This window comes from Rhinoderma darwinii, chromosome 10 (genome assembly GCF_050947455.1).
Source record: "Rhinoderma darwinii isolate aRhiDar2 chromosome 10, aRhiDar2.hap1, whole genome shotgun sequence".
Classification (NCBI taxonomy): Eukaryota; Metazoa; Chordata; class Amphibia; order Anura; family Rhinodermatidae; genus Rhinoderma; species Rhinoderma darwinii.
The window spans coordinates 2,331,376-2,349,234 of NC_134696.1; the positions used below are offsets into that span (position 1 = coordinate 2,331,376).

Sequence of the window (17,859 nt, forward strand, 5' to 3'; positions counted from 1 at the left end):
CGGGGTCCTCTCTCCTGTAGAGTGTAAGCTCTTATGGTCAGCGGGGTCCTCACTCCTGTAGAGTGTAAGCTCTTATGGTCAGCAGTGTCCTCTTTCCTGTAGAGTGTAAGCTCTTATGATCAGCGGGGTCCTCTCTCCTGTAGAGTGTAAGCTCTTATGGTCAGCGGGGTCCTCTCTCCTGTAGAGTGTAAGCTCTTATGGTCAGCAGGGTTCTCTCTCCTGTAGAGTGTAAGCTCTTATGGTCAGCAGGGTCCTCTCTCCTGTAGAGTGTAAGCTCTTATGGCCAGCAGGGTTCTCTCTCCTGTAGAGTGTAAGCTCTTGTGGCCAGCAGGGTCCTCTCTCCTGTAGAGTGTAAGCTCTGATGGTCAGCGGCGTCCTCTCTCCTGTAGAGTGTAAGCTCTTATGGTCAGCAGTGTCCTCTCTCCTGTAGAGTGTAAGCTCTTATGGTCAGCAGTGTCCTCTCTCCTGTAGAGTGTAAGCTCTTATGGTCAGCAGTGTCCTCTCTCCTGTAGAGTGTAAGCTCTTATGGTCAGCAGTGTCCTCTCTCCTGTAGAGTGTAAGCTCTTATGGTCAGCAGGGTCCTCTCTCCTGTAGAGTGTAAGCTCTTATGGTCAGCAGGGTCCTCTCTCCTGTAGAGTGTAAGCTCTTATGGTCAGCAGGGTCCTCTCTCCTGTAGAGTGTAAGCTCTTATGGTCAGCAGGGTCCTCTCTCCTGTAGAGTGTAAGCTCTTATGGTCAGCAGTGTCCTCTCTCCTGTAGAGTGTAAGCTCTTATGGTCAGCAGGGTCCTCTCTCCTGTAGAGTGTAAGCTCTTAAGGTCAGCAGGGTCCTCTCTCCTGTAGAGTGTAAGCTCTTATGGTCAGCAGGGTCCTCTCTCCTGTAGAGTGTAAGCTCTTATTGTCAGCAGGGTCCTCTCTCCTGTAGAGTGTAAGCTCTTATGGTCAGCAGGGTCCTCTCTCCTGTAGAGTGTAAGCTCTTATGGTCAGCAGGGTCCTCTCTCCTGTAGAGTGTAAGCTCTTATGATCAGCAGTGTCCTCTCTCCTGTAGAGTGTAAGCTCTTATGGTCAGCAGGGTCCTCTCTTCTGTAGAGTGTAAGCTCTTATGGTCAGCAGGGTCTCTCCTGTAGAGTGTAAGCTCTTATGGTCAACATGGTCCTCTCTCCTGTAGAGTGTAAGCTCTTATGGGCAGGGTACTCTCTTCTTTTGTCTCATTGTTCATTTGTTTTTGTCGTTTTAGTTGCTTGCAGATCAGGATGTCGCCATATAAATAAAAGTTATTATTAATAAACCAAACACCTCGTGTCCCGCAATGTTCTAAACCAACGAACCATTCTATTCAGTTATTATGGGAGTTCTGTACCCAGGTTAACATTTATGTATTATTTATGCCATTGCATTACGGATGTTGTATGGAAAGTGTGGCTATAAAATCATATCTGAACATCTGTGTGCCATCACGTTGTTTTCAATGTACTGCCATAATGGTTATTCTTAGTACAGTGCGATCAGTAACGCACCATAAAATGACATGATTAGAATGGTTTTGACAAATTGACCGGCGTTTACAGCCACAAAGAGAAGCTTGAGAGACTTCACTGCCCTCAGGACCCGAAAACATGATTGGAAATCCCACGGTCAGCAGCTTGTGATTTTATTACGTTGCTTCACATCTCGTCTACACCTTGAGGTGCTGAGACAGTCAGCCACGTATGGTACCTGTAACCTAAACAATTCAATATTATAGTCATAAAGAGTAAAGCAAACCTAAGGTCTCTGCATCTATTTTACACTTCTGTAATTACTTATATATATATAGCCCCATAGTAGAATACGCTGCAAACTACAAGACTGCTAATCCATAAACGGACTAATGATGACAAAAGGAAATTGACAAAGTATTAATTTGTCATCTCGGTGTACTACCTTAATGACAGAACGTGTTCGGATGTTATCAACCTTTTAGATTTTCTTAATTTTTTGTGCCTAAATACAACGTACAGAATATACAAAACCAATACTGATAACATAATAGATCTAAGTCACAAATCTCCATCTGTCAAATACCTATGGCATTACTAAACAAGAATAAAAACTAAGGCCTCATGCACACGACTGTAGCCATGTGCACGGCCGTGATTTTCGGGTCGGCTGGCAGCGGACGGTCAGCCGCGAGCCGCCCGCAAATCGCGGGCCATGCACATGGCCGCGGCCATTATTTTCAATGAGCCCGGACCGCAGAACACGGCTGTAATAAGACATGTCCGTTCTTTCTGCGGTGCGGGCTCCCGGGCCATGTACGGTCGTGAGCATGGCCCCATAGAAATGAATGGGGCCGCAATTCTCCCGTGGATTTTCGGGGGAATTGCGGCTGCAAAAGCACGTTGGTGTGCATGAGGCCTAAGCTTGATGTATTTAAGCACAATAAGCACGCTCCAGCCAAGACCATGCCATTCCACACCAGCATCATGAATATCCAAAGATGCCAAGAAGATGAAAAATTTAAGACATCTTGGAAAAAGGTGAATACAAATTCAAGAGCAGCTGTAGCACTGAGTATGAAGAGTTGTATACATTGTAACATGCAAATATCTGTAATATATTTCCTAGATCAATCATAGTACACATATAATAAATGCTAATAACTGTATTGCTTCATTGCATGTCAGCAGAGAAATGCGCAATTCTTTTTCAACGTGACAGCAAAGTTTCCAATGTTGTTAAATATTTTTCAAGGACACTTTGCGGTTGTATCTGATCTGTTCATACGATGCTACATTCACCACTTTCATGTTATAGGAACTGAATTTACCTTTTAATATTCCTGTTTAATAAATATTTTCATGTAATATGTTGCCAATAACAGTCAGATAATCTAGCATGCTCAGGAAAAAAAAAAGAGCAAGGACTCTCATCGCCTACAGATCCTCCACAAGACATAGAGTAGTTTTAAAAGAAAGCGACATTACAGCCGGGGTCGCATGCTGTCGATTGGTGTGGATGTATGGTGGAGATTCCATACTGAAGATGCCACAATATAAGCTACAAAATTTCAGAGGACAATATTATGCACACGGCCGTGCCCGTAATCAAGGCCTGCAATTGCGGGCACGGCTGGCTGCGGGCCGCATTTTCGGGCCGTGCTCCCATATAAAGAAAAAAACGAAAAGTAGGACATGTTCCATAAGTCCCGGCACGGTTATATGGCACGGGCACCTATCCGTAGCGATACAGGCAGGTGTCCGCGGCCAATAGAACCGGGCGGGTCCGTAATTGCGGACCGTATTGCTGTCCGCATTTACGGTCATGTGCATGGGGCCTTAGTCCTGATGATCGCACAGGTGCACGGCACGTAGCACAGGGAGGGTGCCCGTATACGAGCCGTAATAGCAGTGTGGTGCTCGGTCATGTGCTTCACCCAGTACTTGCCTCAAAACCATGGCAATCTGCGGCGAGCATGCAGTTTTTGCCATGTGGTCCTCGGCTGCTGCCGCATCGTGTATGGGCACCCTTATAAGAGATTTTTCTCATAAGTCATCTACCAGTTTGATCGCCACATGACCAGAAATAATTCCTTAAAATGTAAACAATGAAGAGTCACATTCAATGGTGCATGCAGAGATCTTGAAAACCATGAGGAAATGATACATAAAGTAAATGGGAAAAACAGCAAACATTTGCACTATGCAATTAAAACAAACAAAACATTAAATTTACAGAAACCAGAGATCCCTTTCAGTAAAAACATAAATCCTGATTTCCGGACCATAGGCGCCAGACTGAACGGGATTTCACTGTGGTATCAGGTTTATATCTTAATCTCATAGTACTTTTTACCTTGCATTATAGGTTAGGCTTCGTTCACATCTGCGCCAGGGTCCTGTTCCGTCTGAGCTTTCCGTCGGAACGGGACCCTGACTGACACAAACGGAAACCATAGGTTGATTTCAATGGTGACGGATCCGGTGACAATGGTTTCCGTTTATCTCAGTTGTGCAGTCGACTACGCTATTGATTCTGTCAAAACTATGGAACCCTCGCACAACGGAGACAAACGGCACCGGATCCGTCACCATTGAAATCAACCTATGGTTTCCGTTTGTGTCAGTCAGGGTCCCGTTCCGACGGAAAGCTCAGACGGAACAGGACCCTGGAGCAGGAGGTGAAGGAAGCCTTACTACCACTTTACTGCCAAGGATGCACATTATAGATCAATAAGAGAAACCTTAGATCATAAGAATAGGAACACACTAGTGAGATATGACGCGCAAAACTACACAGCGTATCCAACCTAGAACCCGCAGCACGTTCTGTCCGTAAAACCACACCAAATTGTGGTGCAGTTTTTCGGGCGGAATTTTTAGCTTCGTAAAGCGGCACTAGATAAACAGAAAAGTTCATACTAACCCCGGCCGTAGTCATGGCGACACGTCCCTCTCTTCTGAGATGACTCTGTAGTCCATGTGACCGCTGCTGCAGTCACATGGGATGAAATGTCATTCCAGGAAGCCGGGCTGCGCTTAGAATAAAGGATCGTGTCACCATGACTACTACGCAAATCAAAAATATATTTAAAAAATTCTCACTTGCGGTTTTTGTGGAGGAATCAGTTTCTTCTGCAAAAGTCACAACACATAGCTCTTTGTTGCGGGTTTTACCTCCCCATTTAATTCAATGTGGAAAACCCGCAATAGAAGATAAGGATTCTGCAGCATTAAATACCATGCCGCGGCTTAAAGAAAACGCACCAGGTCAATTTATGAATGGTTTTTTTGACTGATTTTTTCCGCTGTGTGCTGACGAGATTTGTTCAAATCTCCCCCACGCTGCCGCAATGAAAAACGTTGCAGAAAATCTGCAGTGTTTACGCTGTGTGTTCCTACCCTTAACCCCTTCCCGACATACGCCGTATATATACGGCGCTGTCGGGAGGTGGTTCCCGCAAAGCGCCGTATATATACGGCGCAGTGATGGTGCGGGCTCAGAAGCAGAGCCGGCACTATCACTGCGGGGGGACAGCTGTATTATACAGCTGGCACCCTCCTGTAACTGCCAGGACCGGAGCTACTCTCCGATCCGGCAGATTAACCCCTCAGATGCTGCGCTCAATAGAGCGCAGCATCTGATAGGTTTTCACCCGATCGGCAACCCAGTGATGCAATCGCTGGGTTGCTGTGGCAATCGGACGCCAGAAAATGGCGTCCGAGTCTGCCTTGTACGGGAGCCGATGAGGACCCGCCTGCGGCGAGTCCTCATAGGCTTGCTGTCAGTGAATAACTGACAGCGCTAATACACTGCACTACGTATGTAGTGCAGTGTATTAGAGTAGCGATCGGGGCATCAGGCCCTCATGTCCCCTAGTGGGACAAGTAAAAAAAGTAAAAAAAAGTAAATAAAAATGTGGTAAAACAATTAAAACACACACATTTCAAATAAAAATAAAGCTAAACTGACTTTTTTCCCATAGTAAGTATTTTATTATGGGAAAAACCGTAAAAATAAAAAAAACTATACATAATTGGTATCGCCGCGTCCGTAACGACCCAAACTACAAAACTATTATGTAATTTATCCCGCACGGTGAACGCGGTAAAAAAAAACATGAAAAACAGCGCCAGAATCTTTGTTTTTAGGTCACATCTCCTTCCAAAAAATGCTATAAAAAGTGATCAAAAAGTCACATTTACTCCAAAATAGTACTAATAAAAAACGCCAATCCGTGCCGCAAAAAATAATCCCTGACACCACTTTGTGCACGCAAAAATAATAAAGTTATGGGTCTTAGAATATGTCGACACAGAAAACAAATGATTTTATAAAAAAAGTGATTTTATTGTGCAAAAGCCGCAATACATAAAAAAAACTATATAAATTTGGTATCGCCGTAATCGTATCGACCCGCAGAATAAAGCTAACATGTAATCTAGGGCGCACTGTGGATGCAGAGAAAAAAAAACAATAAAAAACTATTCCAGAATTGCTTGTTTTTGGTAATTTCCTTTACCAAAAAATGAAATAAAAAGTGATCAAAAAGTCGTATGTGTTCTAAAATGGTACCAATAAAATCTACAGCCCGTCTCGCAAAAAACAAGCCCGCACACCGCTCAATCAACTGAAAAATAAAAAAGTTATGGCACTAGTAATGCGGTGATGAAAAAACCATCTCAATGCGCAGGTCGGAGGGGAACATTCCTTCAGTTTCAGGGCCCTAGTATTTAGGAACTAGGAAAGGGAATGGACATAGCACATCCGCTGGAAGCGAGGGCGCCCGTATTATACCAGCGCAAAACTTTCCCAGCAATATTTCCCAAACTACGAAGGAGAAAAAGTCCCCAAAAGGTGCAGAGCGTTACAAAGGAGGGATAAGAAAGAAAACCGTTTATCAGTGTGACGCCGGCCTGTGCATAACGGATCGCTTCACAGCGTAACACACACCTATGGAGAATTGTATTATTTACCCCATGATTATACCCTCCTATTATGCCCTGATGTACTCCGCACAGATTACATATACCCCTGATATACTCCGCACAGATTACACATACCCTGATGTACTCCGCCCAGCTTACATATACCCTGATGTACTCCTCACAGCTTACATATCCCCTGATGGACTCCGCACAGCTTACATATCCCCTGATGGACTCCGCACAGATTACATATACACTGATGCACTCCGCCCAGATTACATATACCCTGATGTATTCCGCATAGTTTACATATACCCTGATGTACTCCGCCCAGCTTACATATACCCTGATGTACTCCGCACAGATTACATATACCCCTGATGTTCTCCGCACAGATTACATATGCCACCACATTATAAGCTGAAATACCAGCAAAACCCCAAACAGAACTATTACCAAGCAAAATCCATGCTCAAAATGGCGGTCTTTCCCTTCTTAGCCCTACAGTGTGCCCAAACAGCAATTTATGGCCACAAGTAAGGCATTACCATGCCCGGGAGAACCCGCTTAACAATTTATGGGGTAAGATTCTCTAGGGGCACAACATCTTGTGCGGTGAATGGGCAGATCAGTGGAGAAATTGCAATTTTCACTTTGCACCATCCACTGCGTATTCATTTCTGAAAAACACCTGTGGAGTCTAAATTGTCACTACATCCCTTGATAAATGCCTTTAGGGGTGTAGTTTCTAAAACGGGGTCACTTTTGTTTGGTACATCAGGGGTTTTGCAAATGCAATATGGCATCCGCAACCCATTCCAGCAAAATCTACGCTCCAAAAGATAAATACCGCTCCTTTTCTTCTGAATGCTCCCATATATGTAAACAGTCGATTATAACCACATATGGGGTGTTACCGTACTCGGGAGAAATTTCTTTACAAATGTTGGGGTGCTTTTTCTTCTCTATTCCTTGTAAAAATGAAAAATGTGTATCTAAAACTACATCTTGTTGGAAAAAAAAAATATTTTTCATTTTCATGGCTTAATTCTAATTAATTCAGCAAAAAACCTTTGGGATCAAAATTTTCACTATACCCCTAGATGATTCCTCAGGGGGTGCAGTTTCCCAAATGGTGTCACTTTTGGGGTGTTTCCACTGTACTAGTACTACAGGGGCTCAGCAAATATGACATGACACCCAGAAACCATTCCAAAATCCAAATGGTGCTCCTTCCATTCTGAGCCCTACCGTGTGTCCAAACAGATGTTTGTGACCACATGTGGGGTATTATTTTACTCGGGAGAAGTTGCTTTACAAATGTTGTGGTGCTTTTTCTCCTTCAGTCCTTGTGGAAATGAAAAAAAATTAGCTAAACCTACATTTTATTTGAAAAAATGTAGATTTTCATTTTTACGGCCTAGTTACAATAAGTTCTTTAAAAAACCTGTGGGGTAAAACTGCTCACTCTACCCCTAGATAATTCCCTCATGGGGTGTAGTTTCCAAAATGGGGTCACTTGTTGGGGGTTTCCACTGTTTTGTCCCCTCAGGAGCTTTGCAAATGCGACATGGCCTCCACAAACCATTCCTGCTAAATTTGAGTTCCAAAAGCCAAATGGCGCACTTTCCCTTCTCAGCCTCGCCGTGTGTCCAAACAGCCGTTTATTACCACATGTGGGGCATTGTTTTACTCGGGAGAAATTTCTTTACAAATTTTATGGTGCTTTTTCTCCTTTAGTTCTCTTGGAAATGAAAAAAAATTAGCTAAACCTACATTTTATTTGAAAAAATGTAGATTATCATTTTCATGACCTAGTTCCAAAAATTTTTGCAAAAAAACTGGCCGGTCAAAATGCTTGCTACACCCCTAGATAAATTCCTCGAGGGGTATAGTTTCCAAAATGGGGTCACTTGTTGGGGGTTTCCATTGTTTTGTCACCTCAGGGGCTTTGCAAATGTGACATGGCCTCCGCAAACCATTTCTGCTAAATTTGAGCTCCAAGAGCCAAATGGCGCACTTTCCATTCTAAGCCCTGCCGTGTGTCCAAACAACCGTTTATTACCACATGTGGGGCACTGTTTTACTCGGGAGAAATTGCTCTACAAATGCTGTGGTGCTTTTTCTACTTTAGTTCTTTTGGAAATGAAAAAAAATTAGCTAAACCTACATTTTATTTGAAAAAATTTAGATTTTCATTTTCATGGCCTAGTTCCAAAAATTTTTGCAAAAAAACTGGCCGGTCAAAATGCTTGCTACACCCCTAGATAAATTCTTCGAGGGGTGTAGTTTCCCAAATGGGGTCACTTTTGGGGGGTTTCCACTGTTTTAGTTCCACTAGACCTGTTCAAAGCTGACATGGTGCCTAAAATATATTCTAATAAAAAGGAGGCCCAAAATCCACTAGGTGCTCCTTTGCTTCTGAGGCCGGTGCTTCAGTCCAGTAGCACGCTACGGCCACATGTGGGATATTTCCTAAAACTGCAGAACCTGGGCAATAAATATTGAGTTGCATTTCTTGGGTAAAACCTTCTGTGGTACAAAAAAAATGGATTCAAAATGAATTTCTGGAAAAAAATAATGAACTTTGTAAATTTCACCTCTACTTTGCCTTAATTCCTGCGCAATGTCTAAAGGGTTAAGAAACTTTCTAAATGCTGTTTTGAATACTTTGAGGGGTGCAGTTTTTAAAATGGGGTGACTTATTGGGGGTTTCTAATATCTAAGGACCTCAAAGCCACTTCACAACTGAACTGGCCCCTGTAAAAATAGCATTTTGAAATTTTCTTGAAAATGTGAGAAATTGCTGCTAAAGTTCTAAGCCTTGTGATGTCATAGAAAAATAAAATGATGATCAAAAAACGATGCCAATCTAAAGTAGACATATGGGGGATGTTAGTTAGCAACATTTTTGTGTGGTATAACTGCCTGTCTTACAAGCAGATGCATTTAAATTGAGAAAAATGTTAATTTTTGCAATTTTTCGCTAAATTTTGGTGTTTTTCACAATAAATACTGAATGTATCGGGCAAATTTTGCCAGTAACATAAAGTCCAATGTGTCACGAGAAAACAATCTCAGAATCGCTTGGATAGGTAAAAGCATTCCGGAGTTATTACCACATAAAGTGAAACATGTCAGATTTGAAAAATGAGGCTCTGTCAGGAAGGTCAAAAGTGGCCAAAGAGGGAAGGGGTTAAGGCCCTTTTACATTGGCCAATTATCGGGCAAACGAGCGTTCCCGATAATTACCCTGTGTAATCAGGGAAACGATCAGCCGATGAACGAGCAAACGCTCATTCATCAGCTGATTGCATCGTTTTAAATGTGTAAACCGTTCTCTTCGTCGGCATCTCATCTTGATGTGTAAACAGGGAGACGCGCTGCCGACATGATAGAAACGTATGGGACGAGCGATCGGAGTAACGAGCACTTGTCCCCCTTGTGAAAGGAGCAAACGAGCGCCCATCATCGAGCGGTCTCATTGATCGGCGCTCGTTTATACGGCCCACGTCAGGCCGTGTAATACTACCTTTAGTGTATGTAGCAGAGGTGGGGGTTTCTCCTATCTGTATGGAGATACCAACGCCATTAGACAGTAAAGGTCTTTTTTACACAGGCCTATGATCTGGTGCATGAGCATTCGTATGAACGTATGTTTCCAATCATTGGCCTGTGTAAACAGAGAAAAGATCTGATGATGAGCGAGAAAATGCTTGTTCATCGGCTAAATGCATCTTTCATGCAGCCCAAAAAATGGTCACTAGTCGGCAGCACTGTGTAAACAGAGAGATGTGACGCCAACATAAAGCAAATGCATAGGGACGAATGATCGTAGTAACGATATTTTGTCCCCATACTCGCGATTGTTGCGCTTTGTGAAAGGCGCAAACGAGCACCAATTGATGTCATAGGTGGTTAAACAAGGCCGATATCTACCAAATGTAAAACCACCTTAAGACAATTAGGAGCTGGGAGCAAACATCAGTTACAGACGGTGCCAGAAGTTGATGTAACTGGATCCTACCAGAATATTCAGCCCGCTCTATACACACTGGTTACGTTTATCTGATGGGAAACTCGCTTTCTATGACTTACAGATGAAGACGAGCGATAAGCACCATGTAACAATAATATTTAGTTTACACATAAGTGGGTACTTTGTATGCATTGGACCCTCTAAAAATTCTAATGTGTCCACAGCACACAACTGATCCTGACCGGATAAGATTTAAAGAACAAAAAATAAAAAAATAGTGTTGTGTGCCAAAGGCTATATTATCTGCAATGTCCTGTGCGCCAATGAAGCAAGGGAGAAAGACACCACCGTGGAAGTGACCAAACGATATAGAGTAAATGCTACAACTATGGTGGATAAAAAGGTGCGAGAACTCAAAGCCAATGCCGTCCTCTGGCCACTGGCTTCTAATTCTGACAGGACATTACCCTGATATAAGCTGCATCAGTTACACTGCACGAGCTGGACAACTGGTGTGGCCCAACGACGTAGTCAGGTCAAGCGGCTAAGCACAGACATCCCACGGTCGCGGCCAGCTCGCACAGACATCCCACGGTCGCGGCCAGCTCGCTGGTGATTCTGTATCCTGGTGATCGCTCCAGTTATATGTCGGTCTATTTCCTTAGTCCTGGAAGTGCAGCCATATTTCTCGTCACTTTTGAATCAGCAAGTTGAATTAATAACATTTTACCATGTTCCGGAGAAGATAATTTAAAAAGAGACAACCAATATGACTGCACTTCCTACAAAAATGGGCCCCACGATGAAAAAAAATGGTAATAAAAAAAAATCAAACACAAATTAATGATGGAATCAGCTTCGGTTTTATCAAGAAACATACAGATGTAAGACAGACCGACAACAAGGCGCACACGCACATCGCTCTATTATGGCCCAGTAGCAGCTTTACGTTTTACAGAATAGTAATATGGCAGCCATAGAGGTGTGGGCGGCCTGTACTTCCATAATCCAGAATCTGACATTAATAAATGACGGCATGTTCTATCGGACGCTGTAATAAGGAGGATTCTCCCCTAGAAGCATTAACTAGAGGAAAATATCTCCTATTATGGTGCTGTATGGAAGCAGCGACACACGTCGAGGCTCCGTGAGCTAGTGTAGACTTCATGCACAGGCCTCTCTCATGTCCATGACCCCTAAAGCTGTATGAATGCATCAACCTTTCTCCTCCGATGAAGAAAACTTTTACATAGTTTGTAGCACGAAATACATGAAAATTGGTTGTGTGACTGCGCCTTAATTCACAAAAATATTTGAGCCACGAAAGCTGCAATAATCATTTTAATTCCGATGACTGGATAGTCTGTAAACCTAATGACAAACCTGCGCTCATAGTGCAGTCAGACTTTATAGATTACATTCTGACATTTAACGACTTCCTTCAATGCAAATACTTAAAAAAAGCTTCAGTGTGATTATACGAGCACATATCAATGGCAGGAATATTACCAGTCAGACAACTACAGGAAGCGTCAATCAAATGTACCAGCAACCAAACTAATATTAGACATCACCAACGTGCACCATTGATTAGTGTGGGAGAGACTGTGGCTTGAGATTACGAGGATAATACGGCCTGAGCTAGAATGACACGGTATCATGAAACTGCAGAGCAGCAAAGAAGGTTTTGTCGGCTATTTCAGTCCCTAAATCGACATCAGGGAGAACGCACGAGGCAGTGAGCCGGCTACACTAATACTCAATCCATAAGAAACGCAGGTCATTGGGCCCGGCTGAGACAGGTTTTGGCAGCCAAGAGACAATAGGGCAGATTTACTATCCAAAATGTGCCAGAATCCTGGTGTCCATGCTGTGCAGCACATTTACTAACTTTTTAGACACTTTTGTGCCTCGCTTCAAAAGGGGGAGTGGTCTATAAAAAACAGGTGTGGCATCAAACATGCCACCGTGCACAAAAAAAAGCCGTAACACTTTGGTGCAAAAAAATGCTGTAAACCAAGACAACCAAGAGGTGGTATAAGGAAAAGAAGTGTCTGATGGGTAGCTAGAAGCACCAAAGTTATCATACATTCTGCCCCATTATGATCAATCTTCTAACTGCCTGTTCTAACTTATTAGTCTATCGCCCCAATGTTTTCCATCTAAATGGAAGAGAAGAACACGGTGGCCGGCAATGGTGGAAAGAATGAATATAATCTGCACATAGGTCAAAAGAATGTGATTTTCCCGTTGTAACTGCCATATTTAGGTCCGATTACTTTTGTTTAAAATTGCAAAAATTAAACCTTTGAGAAAAGAAATGTAATGGAAACCGCTTTAAAGAGGCTCTGTCACCAGATTTTGCAACCCCTATCTCCTATTGCAGCAGATCGGCGCTGCAATGGAGATAAGAGTAACGTTTGTTTTTTTTAAAAACGAACATTTTTGGCCAAGTTATGACCATTTTTATATTTATGTAAATGAGGCTTTCTAAAGTACAACTGGGCGTGTAAAGTAAAAGTACAACTGGGCGTGTATTGTGTGTGTACATCGGGGCGTGTATTATGTTCGTTACATCGGGCCGTTTTTACTTCTTTTACTAGCTGGGCGTTGTGAATGATGCTGACGAATCAGCATCATCCACTTCTCTTCAGAACGCCCAGCTTCTGGCAGTGCAGACACACAGCGTGTTCTCGAGAGATCACGCTGTGACGTCACTTCCTGCCCCAGGTCCTGCATCGTGTCGGACGAGCGAGGACACATCGGCACCAGAGGCTACATTTGATTCTGCAGCAGCATCAGCGTTTGCAGGTAAGTAGCTACATCGACTTACCTGCAAACGCCGATGCTGCTGCAGAATCAAATGTAGCCTCTGGTGCCGATGTGTCCTCGCTCGTCCGACACGATGCAGGACCTGGGGCAGGAAGTGAGTGACGTCACAGCGTGATCTCTCGAGAACACGCTGTGTGTCTGCCCTGCCAGAAGCTGGGCGTTCTGAAGAGAAGTGGATGATGCTGATTCGTCAGCATCATTCACAACGCCCAGCTAGTAAAATAAGTAAAAACGCCCAGATGTACACACACAATACACGCCCAGTTGTACTTTAGAAAGCCTCATTTACATAAATATAAAAATGGTCATAACTTGGCCAAAAATGCTTGTTTTATAAAAAAAACAAAAAACGTTACTCTTATCTACATTGCAGCGCCGATCTGGTGACAGAGCCTCTTTAAGAACAGTCAAACACATGTAGTGGATTTGTTGCAGCTTTTCCGCAGCAAAATCTGCGTGCGTTACATGAGGACTTTGCTGCAGATTACCCCTCAGAAAATGCTCAGCAGAATGTGGATGAGAATTTTTAAATCTCATCCACTTGCCTACAAAAATCTTCCATTGTGGATTTTTTGCCAGCAATTCTGGACAGAAAATCTGGTATGCGTGCATGAGGCCTAAGGCTTCCAACTTATGAACATTAATGGCTTCCATGAATAAAAAGTTACAATGAATGTAAAAATACAGGTGCAGCAATATATTACGTGTATTAGAAGGGTTTTAATAACAGAAGTGCACATGAAAGGGTTGTATTATATAACGCTTTATAATCATAAAGTCTAATCATAACCAGCACTTCTGGTGTACGCTAGAAGAACATACGTCGTCAGATTACTTATTGTGAAATTTTGTTACATAAAGAATGGATCTTAAAAAAGGTGGTAAATTTATCACACCCTAAATTTTGCTATGTGGAACCTACAAATATGGGAAAAGATCAAAAATAGCAACTCACAATTCTGGGGTCCCAAGTGGTTTCGGTGCGTGTGGTTTCATTCTCTAAAACGGGGGAGAGAAAAAAAAAAAGGAAAGGTGTAAAAAGTAAATATTAACCGGAGACACATTTCATCATATTATTTAAAAAGTGTTTTTCCGATTATACATAAAGCTTCATCGTTGCAACTTCCTTATAGACTGTGCTTCAAATCTTCACCATTTTCAAGATCTATGAATTGAAACAATGAATGTATCCATTCACTGACCGCATGCAGAGGTCTTTCAGTAACAGAGACAACCATATTCTTGACTTAGGAGTCACAAGTAAGATATACCATTTTATTTGCATTGTTATAGTAGGTCTTTTTTGGGGTTCCCCAGCTTTATTGACTCCGGATCACACCAAGTCCACTAATTTGAAGGATTACTATGTACATCTATAAGTATCTGTAAGTGAAGTGGTTACAGAGACACAAAGTAACATGTACGGTCATTGTGCAATAGCTTTCATACCTTCTGGTCGCAGCTTCTCATCAGTGGGACTCTCAGTAATGGGATTGCCACAGTTTGTCATATTCTAGTTTATAACACATATCAGATAAACATCGCTCCCACGTTCAGTCTGACTAAAACACGACTGGCTGACTCCACTCCACTGGTTTTGGTACTTTGTGTTGAGATCTGAAAAGCCAAGAATATGGATTAAAATCAAGTAGAGACAGGACAGCATGCAGCAAATTTATCACACCATGCTAATATGTCTGCCGTAGTCACAAAACATGGACAGGCCGAAACTGGCGTCGAGAAATAACTTACCTGTAGCCTAACCCACCATCTCAAAACATTTATAAATAGGGTGTTCGGACAAAAAGCCATATTTTCAATGCATTTACATCAGAAAACTGGCATAATACATTAGTAAATCTTGGCCATATTTTATTTATATATGAAAAAATTAATAAGAGCACAACAAAAAAAATTCAGGTCGATTTGAAATCAGTACGTCATGTATGTACAAATACACGTGTGCATTGCAAACTTCTAAAGACGTCAAATAATTCTGTGCCAAGTAAAGATATCCTTAACACCACCTAAAGTTCCTTATTTACCCGTCCTCAAAGAAAATCTCTACTACTAGCGCCTCGTGCACACAACTGCAATGAAAAATGGTGAGATCTGCATCAAATCTGCAACGTGTGAACTTTCATTCAAGTGCATAAGGCTCTACTGTACATATTTACCATCAACAAAACCGGAGAGGTCAATGGAAACCCCATTACCAGAAATGTGAGCAGAGCCTTAAAAGGATTTAGTTGGACTATAATATTGATGGACTTTGCTTGGGCAACCTCACTGATTAGCTGACGGACCTCAGCATCCCTCTCAATGTTTACCAGGCACAACGCCGTACCATTAGTAGTGGCCTTGCCTGGTACCGAGTTGCAATACCACGTACTGCCACTACCAAACGTATGCCACTATGCCTGGTACACAATGAAGATGACGTGGCGTATGCTGGAGCCCTTCAGTCAGCTGATCAGTGAGGTGCCAGGTACTCATATCAAATCAGAAAGTAAATCTTAAAGTGAATTGTAATTTGAATTCACACAAAGGGGAGATTAATAGAGTGTTAAGATGCATTTTTTTTTTGGGTTACATGGTGATTATTGCACTAGATCGCAGCGTAATATTGTGCCTTATTGGTCTCAGTGTACATGCTATTTAAAGCGTCAGCAATTTTGCTGTTGCAAAACATGCTATAATGTCAGAGACTCATTACAGCACAGGGAGAGGTTTCCAGAATACGTAGGCCCTGTTCACATCTTTGTCGGAGGCCCTGTCGCAGATTCCGTAATTTGCGCTGGACAAAACAGTGCGGCATGCATCGCTATTTTGTCTGACGAAAAAAGGCAAAAACCTTTACAGTAACCCGACAGAACCCATTAAAAGTTAATGGGTTCAGTCAGGCGCCGTTGACTTCTGTCTCGCGTTCCCATTCTTCTCATTATTCTGTCCCTCTGATGTAACAGACTAACGGAAATCATAGCGCAGATGTGAACAGAGCCTAAAAAGAGAAATATGTGAGCTGCGCTAGACATTGCATGCAAATAAACCCTATAGGGAATACCAAAAATCCACAATTTGAGCGGTTAGGTCCTTATCCATTTGCTGGGTCACATCTGTGAAACACGCTTGTCCACACACAACGGAATTGCTGCAGCAATTCCATTGAAAGTCAAAGGCTTTCTGCTGCGTCGAAAACGCACCATTTCCTGCAGTTTTTGCGGCAGAAAATGGTGCGTATTTTGCTGCGGTTATCCCAATGTTAGGAGATGGAGACGTCTCCTATGAAAAACGCAGCAATTCTGTCCACTTTCCGCGGCAGTCTGCGGTCTGACAATTACGCACCGCCGGTGAATTTAGGCTCGGAAATTTTTCGCAGCGTGTGTATGAGATTTGTTACATTTCATCCACTATGCTGCTACTGTATACTGCTGCGGTTTTTCCGGCTGAAACTCCGGCCGGAAGAAACGCGGCAAGTCGAGCGTGTGGACGAGCCCCAACGCTGCCAAAATTTCAAATTAAAACTCAATCAAATATTTTTGGTTTAAAAAGGCCGTTCATTACACAAATATTATTACAGGTTAAGATGTTGACGAGGAGCCATCAGTAAGGGCTTGTCCACACAACGGAATTGCTGCAGAAAATTTCCACATCATTTTATGCGTTTTATTACTGTTGATGGTTTCCGTTTGTGTCAGTCAGGGCTCCGTTACGACGGAAAGCTCAGACGAAACTGAGCCCTGACGCAGATGTGAACGAAGCCTAACACAAAAGAAGGTTATGTCCCCTGTCAAGATCTTTATTGTTAACTAATTATTTATAATCCTAATCCTGCCGCATGATCCTAAACAGGAAGCTGATCTGTGATACGCAGAATCCAGAGGAAAACGCGGCTTTGCCGAAACGATTTCTCCAGGAGTTCTGAAGATCTGTAGGAAGCAAATCACGAAGCGGCGTTTTGTCTTGATATGAGCCGTACACTAATGTGTTTTTGCGGCCGCAATTCACCCGCAAATCTGTAAGTTCCGCCCCATTCATTTCTATGGGCCCATGCAAACGACCATAGTTTCCACGGTCCGCGCATTGCCCGGGAGCCAGGGTCATTTAAATGAATGTGCACAGCCCGTGATTTGCGGGCGGGCTCACGGGTGACACTTCGTGGCTGTCCGAGCCGCCAATCACGGGCCGGGCACACCACTACGGTCGTGTGCATGAGCTCTTATTCTAGTCAGGGCTCGTCCACACGTAACGGAATTGCTGCATATTTTCTGTCCAGAATTGCGGTTGGAAAATACGCAGCAGCAAAGTGGGTGAGATTTAACACATTTACGTAAAACTTCAGAGCAGAATTTCACCTGCGGTGCGTATTCCTGCTGCGGAAAGTGGACTGAATTGCTGTGTTTTTCAGAGGAGAAATCACCATTACACGGGCGAGAAAAAACCGCAGCAAAATCCTCACCATTATCTGCAGTAAAAAAAATACAGGACGTGGGGCGTTTTTTCCGCAGAATGTCGCCTAGTTTTAACGGAAATGCTGCAGAATTTTTTTGCAGCAATTCCGTTACGTGTGGACGAGCCCTTAGTCTATATGTTGCGTGTGGCAACAGTTGGAGAAATTAAACGGTAGTTGGGATCACTGCGATT

At 43.0% G+C, this 17,859-nt stretch overlaps 1 protein-coding gene across 3 annotated transcripts in view; it reads right to left on the bottom strand.

Moving 5' to 3' along the window:
• The window catches only part of KCNJ5 (potassium inwardly rectifying channel subfamily J member 5), a 63,355-nt gene that overhangs the window by 43,829 nt on the left and 1,667 nt on the right, over positions 1-17,859 (bottom strand). For all 3 annotated transcript variants that reach the window (XM_075839153.1, XM_075839151.1, XM_075839152.1), the window contains exons 2-3: positions 14,665-14,832; positions 14,171-14,214 (exon numbers count right to left, since the gene is read on the bottom strand). In XM_075839153.1, coding sequence (XP_075695268.1) covers positions 14,171-14,214; positions 14,665-14,685 — 65 coding nt within the window. In that variant the 5' untranslated portion in view covers positions 14,686-14,832. The remainder of the gene's footprint in view (positions 1-14,170; positions 14,215-14,664; positions 14,833-17,859) is intronic.